Source organism: Hylobates moloch, unplaced genomic scaffold (assembly GCF_009828535.3).
Source record: "Hylobates moloch isolate HMO894 unplaced genomic scaffold, HMol_V3 SCAFFOLD_5, whole genome shotgun sequence".
NCBI classification, from domain to species: domain Eukaryota; kingdom Metazoa; phylum Chordata; class Mammalia; order Primates; family Hylobatidae; genus Hylobates; species Hylobates moloch.
Window position 1 is genome coordinate 78386339 of NW_026652280.1, and position 16066 is coordinate 78402404.

The 16066-nt window shown below is 40.4% G+C and overlaps 1 protein-coding gene across 1 annotated transcript; it reads right to left on the minus strand.

The window, feature by feature from the left end:
- Window positions 1-4901: 4901 nt before the first annotated feature.
- On the minus strand, window positions 4902-5948 carry LOC116468825 (olfactory receptor 10V1). The gene has a single exon (XM_032152965.2). The coding sequence runs from the start codon at window positions 5829-5831 to the stop codon at window positions 4902-4904; it is 930 nt and encodes a 309-aa protein (XP_032008856.1). The 5' UTR covers window positions 5832-5948.
- Window positions 5949-16066: the final 10118 nt, after the last annotated feature.

Below are 16066 nucleotides of genomic sequence, written 5' to 3' on the forward strand. Positions count from 1 at the left end.
TAAAGAATGACAATTTATTTCCTCATAGTTCTGGAGGCTGGGAAGTCCAAGATCAAGACACCCGCAGATTTGGTGTCTGGTGATGGCTTGGTCTCTGCTTCCAAGATGGTGCCTTGAAAGCTATTTCCTCACATGAAAGAAGGAACTGAAGGGAAAAAAGGGCCTAAGCCAGTTCCTTCCAGCCCTTTTATAAGGCACTAACCCATTCATGAGGAGCCCTCCTGAGTTACTCACTCCCTGCAAAGGCCCTACCTCTTTTTGTTTGTTTTTTGTTTGTTTGTTTGTTTGTTTTTTGAGACAGGGTCTGGCTCTGTTGCTTAGGCTGGAATGCAATGGTATAATCTCAGCTCACTGCAACCTCCAACTCCTGGGTTCAAACAATTCTCATGCCTCAGCCTCCTGAGTAGCTGGGATTACAGGCTTGTACAACCATGCTCCAGATAATTTTTTATTTTTATTTTTAGTAGAGATGGGGTTTTGCCATATTGGCCAGGCAGGTCTTGAACTCCTGGCCTCAAGTGATCTGGCTGTCTCAGCCTCCCAAAGTGCTGGGATTACACGTGTGAGCCACTGTGCCCAACCTGGCCATACCTCTTAATGCCACTCTAATGGGGATTAAGTTTCAACATGAATTTTGGAGGAGACACACATTCAAGCCATAGCAGTCACATCCCAGAGATTCCTCGAATATCTGCTTTCCCCTGTTGACCCTATCTCCATCTCTCTTTCTAATTTGTTCTTTCCAGTATCTTCTGACTCACCTCTTTCTCATTATTCCTTTTCTACCCTAGTATTCATTTTCTTCTGAATACCACAGTGGTACAAAATAGATGATGAGAGAAATGGGAGTTTGGGAATTTTTTACTGTGCATGACTGTGGAATATGCCTTTCCACCCAGCTCTCTAGAATCACTGGAAAAAAGTGGAAAAACATCAATAAGGCAAGTGAAATTTTCAAATTCTCAAAATTTTCTGTAACCGAAATTTTAAAAATCCTTGCTAAAATTGAGTTAAAGATAGTAAAGTATGGCTGGATGCAGCAGCTCACACCTGTAATCTCAGCACTTTGGGAGGCCAAGGTGGGAAGATTGTTTGAACTCAAGAGTTTGAGACCAGCCTAGCCAACAAAGTGAGACCCCTATCTCTACAAAAAATAATAATAATAAATTTTTCTGGCTGGGTGCAGTGGCTCACACCTGTAATCCCAGCATTTTGGGATGCTGAGGCGGGCGGATCATGAGGTCAGGAGTTTGAGACCAGCCTGACCGACATGGCGAAACTCCATCTCTACTAAAAATACAAAAACTAGCTGGGCGTGGTGGTACGCGCCTGTAATCCCAGCTGCTCAGGAGGCAGAGGCAAGATAATTGCCTGAACCTGGGAGGCAGAGGTTGCAGTGAGCCGAGATCGTGCCATTGCACTGCAGCCTGGGTGACAGAGTGAGACTCCATCTAAAAAAAAAAAATTTTTTTTTTTTTCTGGGCATGGTGGTGTGCAACTTTAGTCCCAGTTACTTGGGTGCTTGATCCTGGGAGATTGAAGCTACAGTGAGCTGTGATTGTGCCATTGCACTCCAGCCTGGGCAACAGAACGAGACCTTGTCTCAAAAAAAGATAGTAAAGTACATGATCTTCCTTTAATATGCAATAATGATACCTACCTGCTCCCTTCCAATGGATATTTTATAGTTCCCATTTGTATTTTTCACTATTTGCAATCTTAGGGAACATTGAAGTCACAGATACTAGAATGAAATAAAACAATAAAAAATTAGTATTAGCAATAAAGGTTTCAAAAATATTTTAAATGAGTATGTACCCTTATTAGTGACATTTTAAAAATCTGAGAACCAGAAAGAAGTTATCTCCAAAGAAAGTCTTGTTTAATTCCAATAATTATGAAGTACCTTCACTGTGAAAGGCAATGAAGAATGTAAATGATAGAAAAAAGTTTTCAAGGAGTAGAGAAAGTTAAAAAATAGAAAAAAAGATAAAGAAGTATAAATAAGACACAATTGCTTTATATAAGGACCATATAATTTTTAAGAGATACAAGACTAGTACACCATCCTAAAATTTTATCTGTCTTTTGATAGTGAATCAACTGAGTTTAATAAGTATTACCCACTGTTATGGGTATCCAAAGATTCTCCATTCCCAAGGCACTCACAACTATTGAATTTTTTTCCCATTTAGCTGAAGCTACAGATACAAAATATGTGTAAGATAGATATCTCAATGCCAATCCCTAGTAGAATTCTGGAAATGATCGAACAGTAAGTTGTAAGAATTTTGAAAAGACTGGTGATTACTATGAGCCCATATAAAGTGATTCATGATAAATCATGCCAAATGCACATCATTTTAAAAACAAGAGCTCTAAGTGATTAGATTTATACAAGTGCTGCAGTGTATTTTGATTGTATGAAAGGATTTGAAGTTTCTCATCGTATCCCTCTGTGAGAGATGGCTAATTATAGATTTGATGGCAAAGCAGTTACATTTTGCTGCAAAATGAACTGTTCCAAACATAATGACTTAAAATATCAATCATTTATTTGCCCTGATTCTGTGGGTCAACAATCTGGGATGGACTCTTACTGGAGTTACTAATGTGGCTAAAGTCAGCCGGTAGATTAGGGCTGATTGGCTTAGGTAGTTTCAACTTGGACAGCTTATCTTTGCTCTACACCATCTATGCCATCCTAGCCCAGGCTATGTGGAGGCCTTAGGACAGCAAGAGAAGGCAGGCCCCAAAATATAAGTGTAAGCCTATGCTTGCAATGCATTTGCTAATGTCTCATTGGCCAAAGCAAGTCACATAGCCCTCCGGGAGTGATGGCAGTGGGGGCGGGGGGCGGGGGGGGGGGGGGGGGGGGGGGGGGGTGGGAGACTGCCTAAAGGCATGGATATAGGCAGCTGGAGTTCAAGGGGGGCCATAATTGCAACAATGTACCCCAGATGTTATTCATTGAGCAGATTTCTTTCTTTTTTTGAAAAAATTTTCAACTTTCAGATTCAGAAGGTGCATGTATAGGTTTGCTACCTGGGTATATTGTGCAATGCTGAGGTTTAGGGTACGAATGATCCCATTGCCCAAGTAGTTAGCACAGTACCCAATAGGTAGTTTAATTGAGCAGATGTCTACCTAATTGAACAATTACTGAAGATGACTACCAGACTCTGCCCTCATGATATTCTGCTTGATATTTTTGTCAATAATTTAGACAAAAGCAATAAAATATGATTGCAGTTTTGCCCATGACACAAAACTATGATGAATAAAATAAAGCCTGAAGATGATTTTGGCAGTTTTTGCAGTTTTCCCCATGACACAAAACTATGATGAATAAAATAAAGCCTGAAGATGATTTTGGCAGTGTTCATCACTTGGTGAAAACCAATAAAACACAAATTATCCATGTTAAATGAAAAGTACTAAATTTATGCTATTAAAATTAATTATGGTCAGGCAGAATTGAAAACTATTTTAAAGCTATATGAAGGTTTTATGTGATATCAAATTTTGTGGCTAAAGTGATCAAAATTATTTAATGAAAATATAATGGCCAGGTGTGGTGGTGCACAACTGTAATCCCAGCACTTTGGGAGGCCAAGTCAGGCAGATCACTTGAGGTGAGGAGTTCGAGACCCACCTGGCCAACATGGTGAAATCTCATCTCTACTAAAAATACAAAAATTCGCTGGGCATGGTGGTGTGCACCTGTAATCTCAGTTACTCAGGAGGCTGAGGCAGGAGAATTGCTTGAGCCTGGGAGGCAGAGATTGCAGTGAGCCAAGATTGAGCCACTGCACTCCAGCCCAGGCAACAGAGCAAGATTCCGTCTCAAAAAAAAAAAAAAGAAGAAAATACAGCTTACAGGTCATGAAAAATAACAGTCCCTCAGAACAAAATATTTCCAGTTAATGTGGTTATTTGGGGGTGAAATTTGTACAATGATATGGAGCTGGAGAAAATCTAGAAGGTGACTGGTATAATGAGAAGGTTCAAATATAACCTCCTGGAGGAAGAGTTGGGGTACTTGTTTTAGAGAAAAGAGCACTGAAGCTTTACAGAAGATACAAAACTTGTCCTAATACATGTGAGGAGCTGTTATGTATTAATATAAGAGAGCTCTAGAGTAAAAACAAGACCAGTGGGAGAAAGTTGCTTGTAGATAGAGACCTTAGCTCAAGATAAGTTATAGTACTTAATGACTGCTATAGTCCAGTAAGGAATGGAGCATCTTATGAGTTAATGCTGTCTCCCCTTGGAAGCTCAGGCGGGGTCAATGACTCTCCAAGATGCTGAAGAAGAGATTCTGGAAGAACATAAGATGCAATGATGCTCATTTTCTTCTTCTCCTGTGTTTTTACTTGTTAAATAATATTTTCCTCCATTATTAGTATCCTTTTTATTACTGGGGTACTCTTTCAAAGTTATGAACACTGACATGAGTTTTCATTTTGGTAAATAAAACAAAAAAATGTAAAAAAAAAGTTTTTCTTCCTGCAATTTTTTTTTCTTTTTTTTATGAGACGGAATTTCACTCTTGTTACCCAGGCTGATGCAAAGGGACAATCTCGGCTCACCGAAACCTCTGCCTCCCTGGTTCAAGTGATTCTCCTGCCTCAGCTTCCCAAATAGCTGGGGTTACAGGCATGCGCCACCACACCCAGCTAACTTTGTGTTTTTAGTAGAGATGGGTTTCTCCATGTTGGTGAGGCTGGTATCGAGCTCCCAACCTCAAGTGATCTGCCTGCCTTGGCCTCCCAAAGTGCTGGGATTATAGACGTGAGCCACACACCCGCCTATGCATGTCCTTTCAGCAAAATTATTAGTAGCATCCCATTTCACTCTCAAAAGTGTCCCAATTTAAGTAAATCATAGGATCATCCTACCTAGAATTTTCTCAATGCTTTCCTTAGGGCATCTTTCAGTTCCTTGTTCCTCAAACTATAGATCAAGGGGTTTAAAATGGGAGTGATAAATGTGTAGGCCACAGATACCAGCCGGCCCATCTCAGGAGAGTAGCTGGAAATGGGGGACAAGTATATAAAGCTGGTGCAGCCATACTGCAGGAGGACCACTAAGATGTGAGAAGAGCAGGTGGAGTAGGCTCGCTGGCGCCCTTCTGCTGACTGGATCCGTAAAATGGCTACCACGATGAAGACACAGGAGATGGAGATCAATGAGAGGGGGATGCTAAGGACGATGAAGCTGATGATATACAGATCAGTCTTGTGAACACGTGTGTCTGCACAAGCCAGGTGCATGACTGCAGGCATGTCACAGTAGAAGTGGTAGATCTCATCGTTGTGGCAGAATGGGAGATGGAAGATTAAAATGGTGAGTGGCAGTGACAACAGGAACCCCAGCACCAAGGAGCCTACCAGCAGCTCCACACACAAGGACCAGCTCATGATGAGGCTGTATCGCAGCGAGTGACAGATCGCTATAAACAGGTCATAAGCCATGACTGCCAGCAGGACGCAATCTGCCCCTCCCAAGAAGACAAAGAAAAACATTTGGGTGCCACATCCTGTGATGGAAACAGGAGTTTTGCCCACTGAAAGGAGGTTTGCCAAGGCCAATGGGGCGATGGTAGATGTATAGAAGATTTCTAGAACTGCCAGTTTAGCCAGGAAAAAGTACATGGGGGTATGGAGGGAATGATTGATCTGAACAATGACTGCAATTGTAGCATTTCCACTGAGGCTAGTCAGATACATCACCAAGAAGGCCACAAAAATCAGCATCTGGACCTCAGGGTCAGGTGAGAATGGACGAAAGAAAAACTGCATCTTTGCAGTTTCATTTATTCCTTCCATGAGTAGAGTATTGGACCTAAGAGGAAAGATGACATGGGCCTCAAGGCATCTCTGGTTTCATATGATGATTTCCCAACTTCTCCATTCAGTGTTCAGGCACTTGCTGAGAAACCTCAGGAATGATGTGCATGTTTTCATTTTATAGCAGATTATACAGCATTATAATTTATACATTTGCCACCTCCTCATCTTGCCTCTCCCACCTCCCAAGTACCAAAGACTGAAAAATCCTCAGTGGCAGGGACTTTGATTATCTATTTTATTTTATTTTTTTGAGATAGAGTCTCGCTCTGTCACACAGGCTGGAGTACAGTGGCGCAATCTTGGCTCACTGCAACCTCTGCCTCCTGGATTTAAGTGATTCTCATGCCTCAGCCTCCTGAGTAGCTGGGATTACAGGTGCCCGCCACCATGCCTGGCTAATTTTTATATTTTTAGTAAAGATGGGGTTTCACTGTGTTGGCCAGGCTGGTCTCAAACTCCTGACCTCAGGTGATCTGCCAGCCTCTGCCTCCCAAAGTGCTGGGATTACAGGTGTAAGCCACCACGCCTGGCCTGATGATCTTTATTTTAATTCCAGTGCCTAGCACAGTGCCTACTGTATAGGGTTTCTAAGAAGCTTTTGCTGAACAAATTAATGAATAAAGCAAATTGAAAGTTCAAAGTTACAAAATGGATAAAATAGGGTATTGATTAATTATATGACAATAAATAAAAAATTTTAGGATTGTATAGGCAGATGTATGCCATAATTTAAAAAGAATTGTGTTGCTGACATATTATGAAATTGAATCATAAACTCTGTAGTATATCTCAAAACCTAGAGACTTTATTGATTTATATTTTTCCTTTATCCTATATGTCCCTACATACTGCAAGTTCACCTTTCAAAGAGTCTCTCCTATCTGTTGCTTTGGTCCTTTCCCATTTCCTTAATCAGCTTTCTCCATTGTTATATTCCATGTAGATTCTTGTGATAGCTATCTATTCTCCCATCTCCCTTCTCTTCCCTCTGTAATCCATCCTGCTCTCTGTTATCATGTTGCTCGTATGCTTAGAAATTTTCAGTGCCTTCCTATTGCTTAAATGTCGACCTTCACAGTCTTCTGCCAATTATTCCAGTCTCTCTTGGAGCTGACTTTTTTGGACTAATCCTGCTGTGGCACTTAAATATCCCTGTTACAGACCACATTGGCCTCTTACTCAGATTCTCCTTCCTGCTTCATATACTTCTATTCTCCTTCCGACTAGAAATGCTGTCTCCTCTCTTTTGCTTAATCCAAATCGTACCCAATTTTCAAATTCTAGGATATGTTGTTCTTTTATGAAATCTCCCTAGGTCACTTTCTTTCCTTTCTCTGAGGTTTTATGTTGCTCAGTATTATGAGTTTAGTGCTACCAAACTGTCTTTTACTGTGTCTATATGTCCTGACCCAATTACATTTGACGTTCCCCAAGGATGGGGGCTGGACCTCTGTCTTATGACAAATTATCATTTCTTTCATAATAAGCACAAGGCATGGTGAAAAGTGCTCTATTATGCATTTGCCCACTTAATCTATAAAACCATGTTAGTAGGGGTGTACTATCATCATCCCTTTTTAACAGATGAAGACACATAGGCTTAAAGAAATTTTAAAATTTTCTGAATTCACATAGCTAGAAAGTGGAAGAGTCAGGGTTTGAACAGTTTGTTTGATTATAGAGCTCATTTGCTTAACCTTAGTTTATACCCTACTTTCTCCCTCCATACTTTATATCTCCTAAGTAGCTTTGCTATTAATTGATTACAATTCAGAACTCTAGATGGTCTATTGGAAAAAGAGTACCTACAATCTAGGACTGAAAATGTTGGATTATAGTATTTCCAGACTTGAGAGACATAATTACAATAATAATTACAATACATGATTACTATGGCTATCTAGTAAATGCTGCCCCGGGCAATGCAGCAAAAATAACTTCCCTTCTTTCTCTTCTAAGGAGCAGAGGGAAAATGTTTGGCTAAAAACTGTGATGTTTTGGGTGGAGACAGAGGGAGAGTGGTTTGATTCATTTCTTCACAAGAGAGGGAATGGGGACAAAGAGAGGGTAGAATCCTCTGTGACCCATGACCTGAAGTCCTGTGTGATGTCTTAAGAGTTTTCATAGGTGCCTGCAGTTTTAAACGACTGTCTTCTGGGGGCTAAGAGTCTAGTCCCAAAAACAGGACAGTACCTACGTAGGGTTGAACCAAGCCTATACAGTCAAAACAAAATGAATTACTCAATTCATTAGGACACTAGAAATAAAAAGTTCCAGAGCTGCCTTCTGTTCTTGTTCTTCTCAATCTCCTTAGACTCAGGAAGTGCATCCTACCTCCTGGGCATAAATCAACCTAATCTCCTCAAAGCACTTGTGTCTCAATGCAGTGCAGGGTCTGCATTGGCATTATTGTATCACGAGGTTTAGAAAAGAGAAGGGAAAATCGAATCTGGAGAAATACTGTGAAATCCAGAATGCCGTATAAGAAATTCAAGCACTAAAATATCCATTATAATATTGATATAGCCAATCTCTTAATTTCTTTTTCTTTCTTCTTTCTTTCTTTCTTTCTTCTTTCTTTCTTTGTCTCTCTCTCTTTCTTTCTTTCTTAGTCTCACTCTGTCACCCAGGCTGGAGTGCAGAGGCACAATCTCTGCTCACTGCAACTTCCACCTCCTAGGCTTGAGCGGTTCTCCTGCCTCAGCCTCCCGAGTAGCTGGGATTACAGATGTTTGCCACCACACCGAGCTAATTTGTGTATTTTTGGTAGAAATGGGGTTTCACCATGTTGGCCAGGCTGGTCTTGAACTCCTAACCTCAAGTGATCCACCCACCTCGGCCTCCCAAAGTGCTGGGATTACAGGCGTGAGCCACTGTGCTCAGCCCTTAATTTCTTTATTAAAAAGTTTTCTACTCATCATATTATGGCCTTCCCTTCCACCCTACCCCAGGTAGTTTTTAAAAGAAACTTTGCTCCAAAAAAAAAGAAGTATCTTCTTTTCTTGGTCTATGGTAAAATTTATTGGAAAAAAGCCAACAGATGCTTGTTATTGTTGCTGTTGCCATTGTGACAAGGAATAGATGTAAGTTAGGCTCTATTTAGAAGCGATATCAACCTTAGAATAATATGAAGTGCATTTTTTTATTGCAAAGAAGACAACTAGACACAACTTTCAAAAGATAGCCCAGCATGCTCACTATTCATCCATATGATGCTAAAATATTGAATCAAATGTTGGGCATCATGGAAACAAATAGCTTCATGCTTTGCTGACTTCATTCTTTACATAAATCTGGACAGGTGATAGCAGTTATTTGGATCCATGCTTGCTTTTTAAACTAGACTGTGTACATTCTAGAATCTAGAGGGTACCAAGCTATGTTTTGAGAGAAAGCGAAGTTCCAGGATCAATATGGCACAGTTTTTTTAAAAGGTCTATTTTAACTTGAAAAATTTCAGAGAATGATTTCATATCAAAACAAACGTGGAGATAATGTAGGGTAGTGGGAAGATTTGCATGAATTTAGGGGAGTAGAAACATAAGATTTTGAAGAAATTTCTTCCTTGTGGCTGATCACAAAGTTCTTAAAAACGTAAATTGTCTCTCATGCTAATTAGAGTACTTAGGTTAAAAAGCCTTATATGTTAATTTAGACCATAGACTGGCTATTACTCAGTTGAAAATACAATTTCCCAAAATCCCCAAGTCTCAAATCTTGACTTGGAATAGCTCCTCTCTTATTATGGCAAAGAAAACAACTAAAGTACTAGCCAACTTCTTCTAAACAGGTAAGGCCCAGAGAAAAACTCCCAGGAGACAGCTAGTCATCAGAAAAATAGCTTATTGTCTTACCATCATGCAGCTAAGAACATGGCTCCACAAGTTCTTTGTCCTTCATGTAATCCCTATACAAGTTGACTAGTGGCCCCGGAAGGTCACAGATGCTCACAGAATCAGAGCTCTGCCAGGTCACCTGGGTCCATCTTTTCCAAAGAGACTGCTTGACTTGTTCAAGATTGCACAAGGGGGTCAATTTTTAATTCATCATTTAAATGTACAAAGTACACTAGGGGACCCAAAGATAAATGAAATACCATCTACTTTATGGAGTCAAGGGTCAAGACTGTCAGCCAGATTTTTTGCTTATTCTGGCCTGGTTTGCAACACCTTTGTACCCCTGCCACTCCTTGTCAGTTTCTCTCAATTTAGATGTGCAGATGATATTTAATCACAGGGAGAAAAGGTAGGTTGCTAGGAACTTCAGTTTGAGTGGCTGTTTAACTAAGTCTATATAATTGCCTCTTTGGTCATACAACCAAATTTTAGAGGAATGAATATATTTTTAAAAGCGTATAATTTCGGGGAAATGTCTCCGTGAAAGTAGGCTATGTTGAAATTAAATGATGTGTATTCAAATTTCAGCTTTGTCACTTATTAGTTTTGTGATCTTGCTAGGTCACTTGCTCTCTCTAAGATCCCATTTGCTCAGAATAGCACCTCACTACTTTACAGTGTTGTGAGGTGCATGTCCGTGAAACGATGTCCGTGAAAGAACCTAGTAGAATGCCTGTACGTATTACCTGCTCAATGAAGTATACAGATTATTTGATTCCTTTATTCATTATCTATCCTAAGATTAAAAAAAATGTTGAGTGGGTAGAATACCTGGCAGGTCTATCTAATATTTTCTGGAAGAGATTTCATATTACATCTGGCTCAACTCCTAGTCTCCTATGTTACCTTATTCTTCAGAATCTCTCTTTTAGTAGGGTGAAGAATGACAACTCTTTAATCTACTTATAAACTAGTTATTGTTAAAAGGTACTTTATATAAATAAGGAAACACAAAAGAAAGAAAGAAAGAGAAAGAAAGAAAGAGAAAGAAAGAGAAAGAAAAGATAGTTTATAAAAATGTATTGACTTTAGGTATATCTTTATGGCTGAATTGACCTACATGATATAGCCATTAGCACAAATTTGGACTCACCTGAGAGGAAAATAAAATCTTAACTTGGAGATTTTGATTGTGGAATGAGCAGAGAAGGAAGAACAAAGTTATAACCATAATTCACAGGACAAAAGCCCAGCTCAGGACGTAGGTATTTGTGGCTTCTAAAGATAATTACATGGCTGTAGCAAAGTCAGGGAAGATATATTGGTACCTATTCAAATAAAATGTTCCAACATCAGATGTACTCAAACAAAAGACATATTTTGTCCTTAGAAGATGAAACAATCCTCCCTTAACCTCCCGAGTAGGTAGCAAGAATCAATGCCATCGTGGTAATTTTTTTTAATTTTTTTTTTTTTTTTTTTTTCTGTCACCCAGGCTGGAGTGCAGTGGGGCAATCTCGGCTCACTGCAAGCTCCGCCTCCCGGGTTCACGCCATTCTCCTGCCTCAGCCTCCCGAGTAGCTGGGACTACAGGCGCCTGCCACCGCGCCCAGCTAATTTTTTTTGTATTTTTAGTAGAGACGGGGTTTCACCGTGGTCTCGATCTCCTGACCTCGTGATCCGCCCGCCTCGGCCTCCCAAAGTGCTGGGATTACAGGCATGAGCCATGGCGCCCGGCCTCATGCTTGGCTAATTTTTAAAATTTTTCTAGAGATAGGGGCCTTGCCATGTGGTCCAGGCTGGTCTCAAACTCCTGGACTCAGGCAATCCTCCTGTCTTGGCCTCCCAAAGTGCTGGGATTACAGGCGTGAGCCACTGTGCCCAGCCAGAAGACATCCTTGAATAACATTTTCTATATGTCTGATGATATTCTCATGAGTACTTTCTGGAAGAAATTCTTATGAGTATTTTTTTAGCAGCAGCATCTCAAAAGAAAGAGAGCCAAAATAGTTTAATATGTTGGATCATATGAAATTTGTTTTTGAAGGTCAACAATGGTAGCATATGATTTGGGGGAAAATAAAGACAGAAAACACCAATGACAGCATATAGGCAATTTTACATGGTCCAATGTGATACTTTTGTAAGTGAACTGGGAGTATATTATATGAAACATCCAGACATTCAACAAAGGCTATTGTACTCCTACTGCAATAATAATGACTAACATTTATTGGGTGCTGTGCACTGCAAAAGCAGGCTCAGTACTCCAGGATCTGTGCACTGTGCTAATTATTTTACAGGCATCAGTTCATTTAAAGTGGACCTTCAGATATATTGGTACCTATTCAAATAAAATGTTCCAACATCAGATGTACTCAAACAAAAGACATATTTTGTCCTTAGAAGACACTCTTTTTTTTTGAGACAAGTTCTCAAAAAAAGATACCTATTCCTGTGCAATAGGTATCTTTATTGTTTACATTTTTTTTCAGATGCAGAAATTGAGGCTTAAGGGTTTAATTAACTTGCCCAGCTAGTAAATGGCAGAGTAGGACTTAATTCCTAGGTCGATCTGAAAGCAGATCTGTTTCTATCATTAAAACAAACTGTACATCACTGAGCAATGCAGTATGTGCAAGGCTGAATGATAGGTGCCTTAGAGGGACAAAATTATTTAATTCTAATTGTCCATTTTCAACAAACTCTATTGCTGTAAAGTGATGTACCACAGGCATTCCTCAGATCATTGCAGAGGCGGTGCTCAGCACTTTAATTTCTAGTCTCTTTCTTTCCTTTTTGCTCCCGATTTTCTTCCTCTCTCACTACCTACTCATTTAATCAACAATATTGTTTTAAAGAAATCCCTTTTACAAACATTATTAAGGCCCTGCTCTATATAAGGCATAGCTCTGGTTTCTGGGAAAAGAGAAAGAAGTGTATAAAATGAGTGAAGATGTTAATGCTCAAAACTGAATGAAAGAGATAGTAATAAAAATAACACAAGTCAGGCCAGGTATGATGGCTCATACTTGTAATCCCAGCACTTTGGGAGGCTGAGGCTGGAGGATTGCTTGAAGCCAGGAGTTTGAGACCTGCCTTGGCAACATAGTGAGACCTCATCTCTACATGAAATTTAAAAAATCAGCCGGGTGTGATGGCACGTGCCTGTGGTCCCAACTACTCTGGAGGTTGAGGTAAGAGGATCTCTTGAGCCCAGGAGGTCAAGGCTGCAGTAAGCCGTGTTTGTGTCACTGAACTGCAGCCTGGACAACAGAGCAAGACCTTGTCTCCAAAAAACAAAATATAGGGCTGGGCACAGTCACTCACGCCTGTAATCCCAGCACTTTGGGAGTCTGAGGCAGGCAGATCACCTGAGGTCAGGAGTTGGAGACCAGTCTGGCCAACATGGTAAAACCCCGTCTCTACTAAAAATACAAAAAAATTAGCTGGGAATGGTGGTGCACACCTGTAATCCTAGCTACGTGGGAGGCTGAGGCAGAATTCTTGAGCCTAGGAGTTGGAGGTTGCAGTGAGCTGAGACTGTGCCACTGCACTTCAGCCTGAGTGACAGAGTGAGACTCCTTCTCAAAAAAAAAGGAAAGATATATGTGTACATGTGTGTACATGTGTGTACGTGTGAGTGTGCGTGTGTGTGTGTATATATATGTATATATATGTATATATACACACACACACACATATAATACAAGTCAAATTCAGGGAACTGCTGTCATAAAATGACAACATGCTAAGGGAACGCAGACATCTCTCTTTTTGCAATAATGCCATTTGAAGAATGGCATGTAATTACAATACTTTTTAATGCATAAGGGGACTCCTATGTGAAGGAAAGTTCTAGTAATTCCTTTTATAACAGAAGTATTTTCTACATTTTCAATATCTTTAAATTTGAAATTGAAATGATGGATATTTTTTAAAAAGTGGAAAACTCCTTGACGGTACACACATCTCTGCATTTCAGGACTGGTTAGTGTTGAGCTCATTTAATCTGGTCTAGAGTATGATCCCTTGATTATTGTAAACAGACCTTTCTCTTTGCCTTTCATCAGTTTGAGGAGCATAGATTTCACAGTATGTATTCTTGAATTTCCCACAAGTCGTCTGTATAAAATACCGGTTCTGAGTAGGAACTGGACTTTGACACTTTCTGTGTAAAACTCCACACTTAGCTTCTGTTCCTAGTTTAGTAATTGACAAGCGATTTTTCTTTTTTTTTTTTTTTTGAGATGGAGTCTCGCTCTGTCACCCAGGCTGGAGTGCAATGGCACGATCTTGGCTCACTGCAACCTCCACCTCCCAGGTTCAAGTGATTCTCCTGCACCTGGGACTACAGGTACGCATCACCACACCCGGATAATTTTTGTATTTTTAGTACAGATGGGGTCTCACCATGTTGGCCAGGCTAGTCTTGAACTCCTGACCTCATGATCCACCCGCCTTGGCCTTCCAAAGTGCTGGGATTACAGGCGTGAGCCACCATGCCTGGCCGACAAGCCATTTTTCTAACATTCTAAAATCTGGAGTCTGGGAGGAGATTCTGAGCATTTGCTGAGCTCAAGAGGACTACAACCCATTGCAGATTTACTGGGATCCTTTGCTAAACACTGAGGATACCAAGGGCCTGCCTCAAGGTCTTACCTGTCCTCAGAGGATCCCTGGGCTGGCATGCTGACCACTGCTAGATCACATATCTCACTGATTCAGGGCACTATGTTAAGATGCCTCTTAAACCAGACCGGAATCCTTTCAGATTAACCCTTGGGTTATACTCCATATTACTTCTTTCCTCTTTGTACAAGATAACATCTGGCCTTTACTTATCACACATCTGTAGCCTGGAACTTACCTTTAAAGTTGTACTGGTATTCAGACTTGAAATTATCATCAAATAATGACATTCATAACTAACCTGCCTAACAAGTCATTGCTGGTCCCCTGAGATGACTGAGGTCACTTGGAAAGCAAAAATCAACACGATTAAATGTAAGAGTTAACATTGCATCAGGATTATTCTATGGGTACATCTTCCCTAGGGATGGTCTTTTAATAACTTCTTCATGAGTTCAATGATGAGGTAAGTTGGGGGAAAGGAAAATTATTGTTTTCACTTTACTTATCTAAAAGTCATTAAAAAATTTTCCACATGCACATTATTCTTTTTTGCCCTATTCCACAATATTTTCTACTGTCTTTGTTTCTGGGAAACAATTTCCTTCAAATTTTTCTTTTCTTTTTTAATTGACAAATAATAATTGTATCCATTCATAAGGTACATAGTGATGCTTCAATACATATAATATATAGGGATCAGATCAGGATTATTAGCATATTGTCCTCCTAATTTTAATCCTGTCTGATAGTCCTTAATTTGCTTTGCCAACTTCTATTTCCCTAACTTCCACACAAGCTGAGTTTTGGTCCTAGGTCCTGTATTCTATTGACATATTTTTGTAGTGTCAGTATTTAGTTGTTCGGCTTTGAGTATGCTGATAACTCTCAAATGGTGTATCTCAAGCCAGGGTAACCTTGCCCCTGAACTCATCCAGTCACTTATCTACCTGATGTCTCTATTGGGTCACGAATAAGTATCTCACATTTAGCACATTTATGTATTTATTTATTTATTTATTTATTTATTTATTTTTATTTTTATTTTTTTTTTTGAGATGGAGTCTCGCTCTGTCGCCCAGGCTGGAGTGCAGTGGCACTATCTCGGCTCACTGCAAGCTCCGCCTCCCGGGTTCACGCCATTCTCCTGCCTCAGCCTCTCCGAGTAGCTGGGACTACAGGCGCCCGCCACCACGCCCGGCTAATTTTTTGTATTTTTAGTAGGGACAGGGTTTCACCGTGGTCTCGATCTCCTGACCTCGTGATCTGCCCGCCTCGGCCTCCCAAAGTGCTGGGATTACAAGCGTGAGCCACCGCGCCCGGCCACATTTAACACATTTAAAATAGGACTTTTAATCCATTATCCACTTAGGTATTATGTATTGAGTCATTCAGATCCTAACAGTAGTCTCTCAATAAATATTTATTAAAAATTAATGAATACCAATGCTTCATGTAAAACATCTGGGGAGGGCTGGGCATGGTGGCTCACACCTGTAATCCCAGCGCTTTGGGAGGCCGACATGGGCAGATCACTTGAGGACAGGAGTTTGAGACCAGCCTGGCCAACAGCCAAACTCCATCTCTACTAAAAAATACAAAAGAAAATAGCTGGGCGTGGTGGTACGTGCCTGTAATCCTAGTTACTTGGGAGGCTCAGACACAAGAATAGCTTGAACCTGGCAGGGGGAGGTTGTAGTGAGCCGAGATCGCACCATTGCACTCCAGACTGGGTGACAGAGT

Coding starts and splice junctions, on each gene's coding strand:
- LOC116468825 (XM_032152965.2), bottom strand. CDS start 5,831: ATGGAAGGAATAAATGAAACTGCAAAGATGCAGTTTTTCTTTCGTCCA.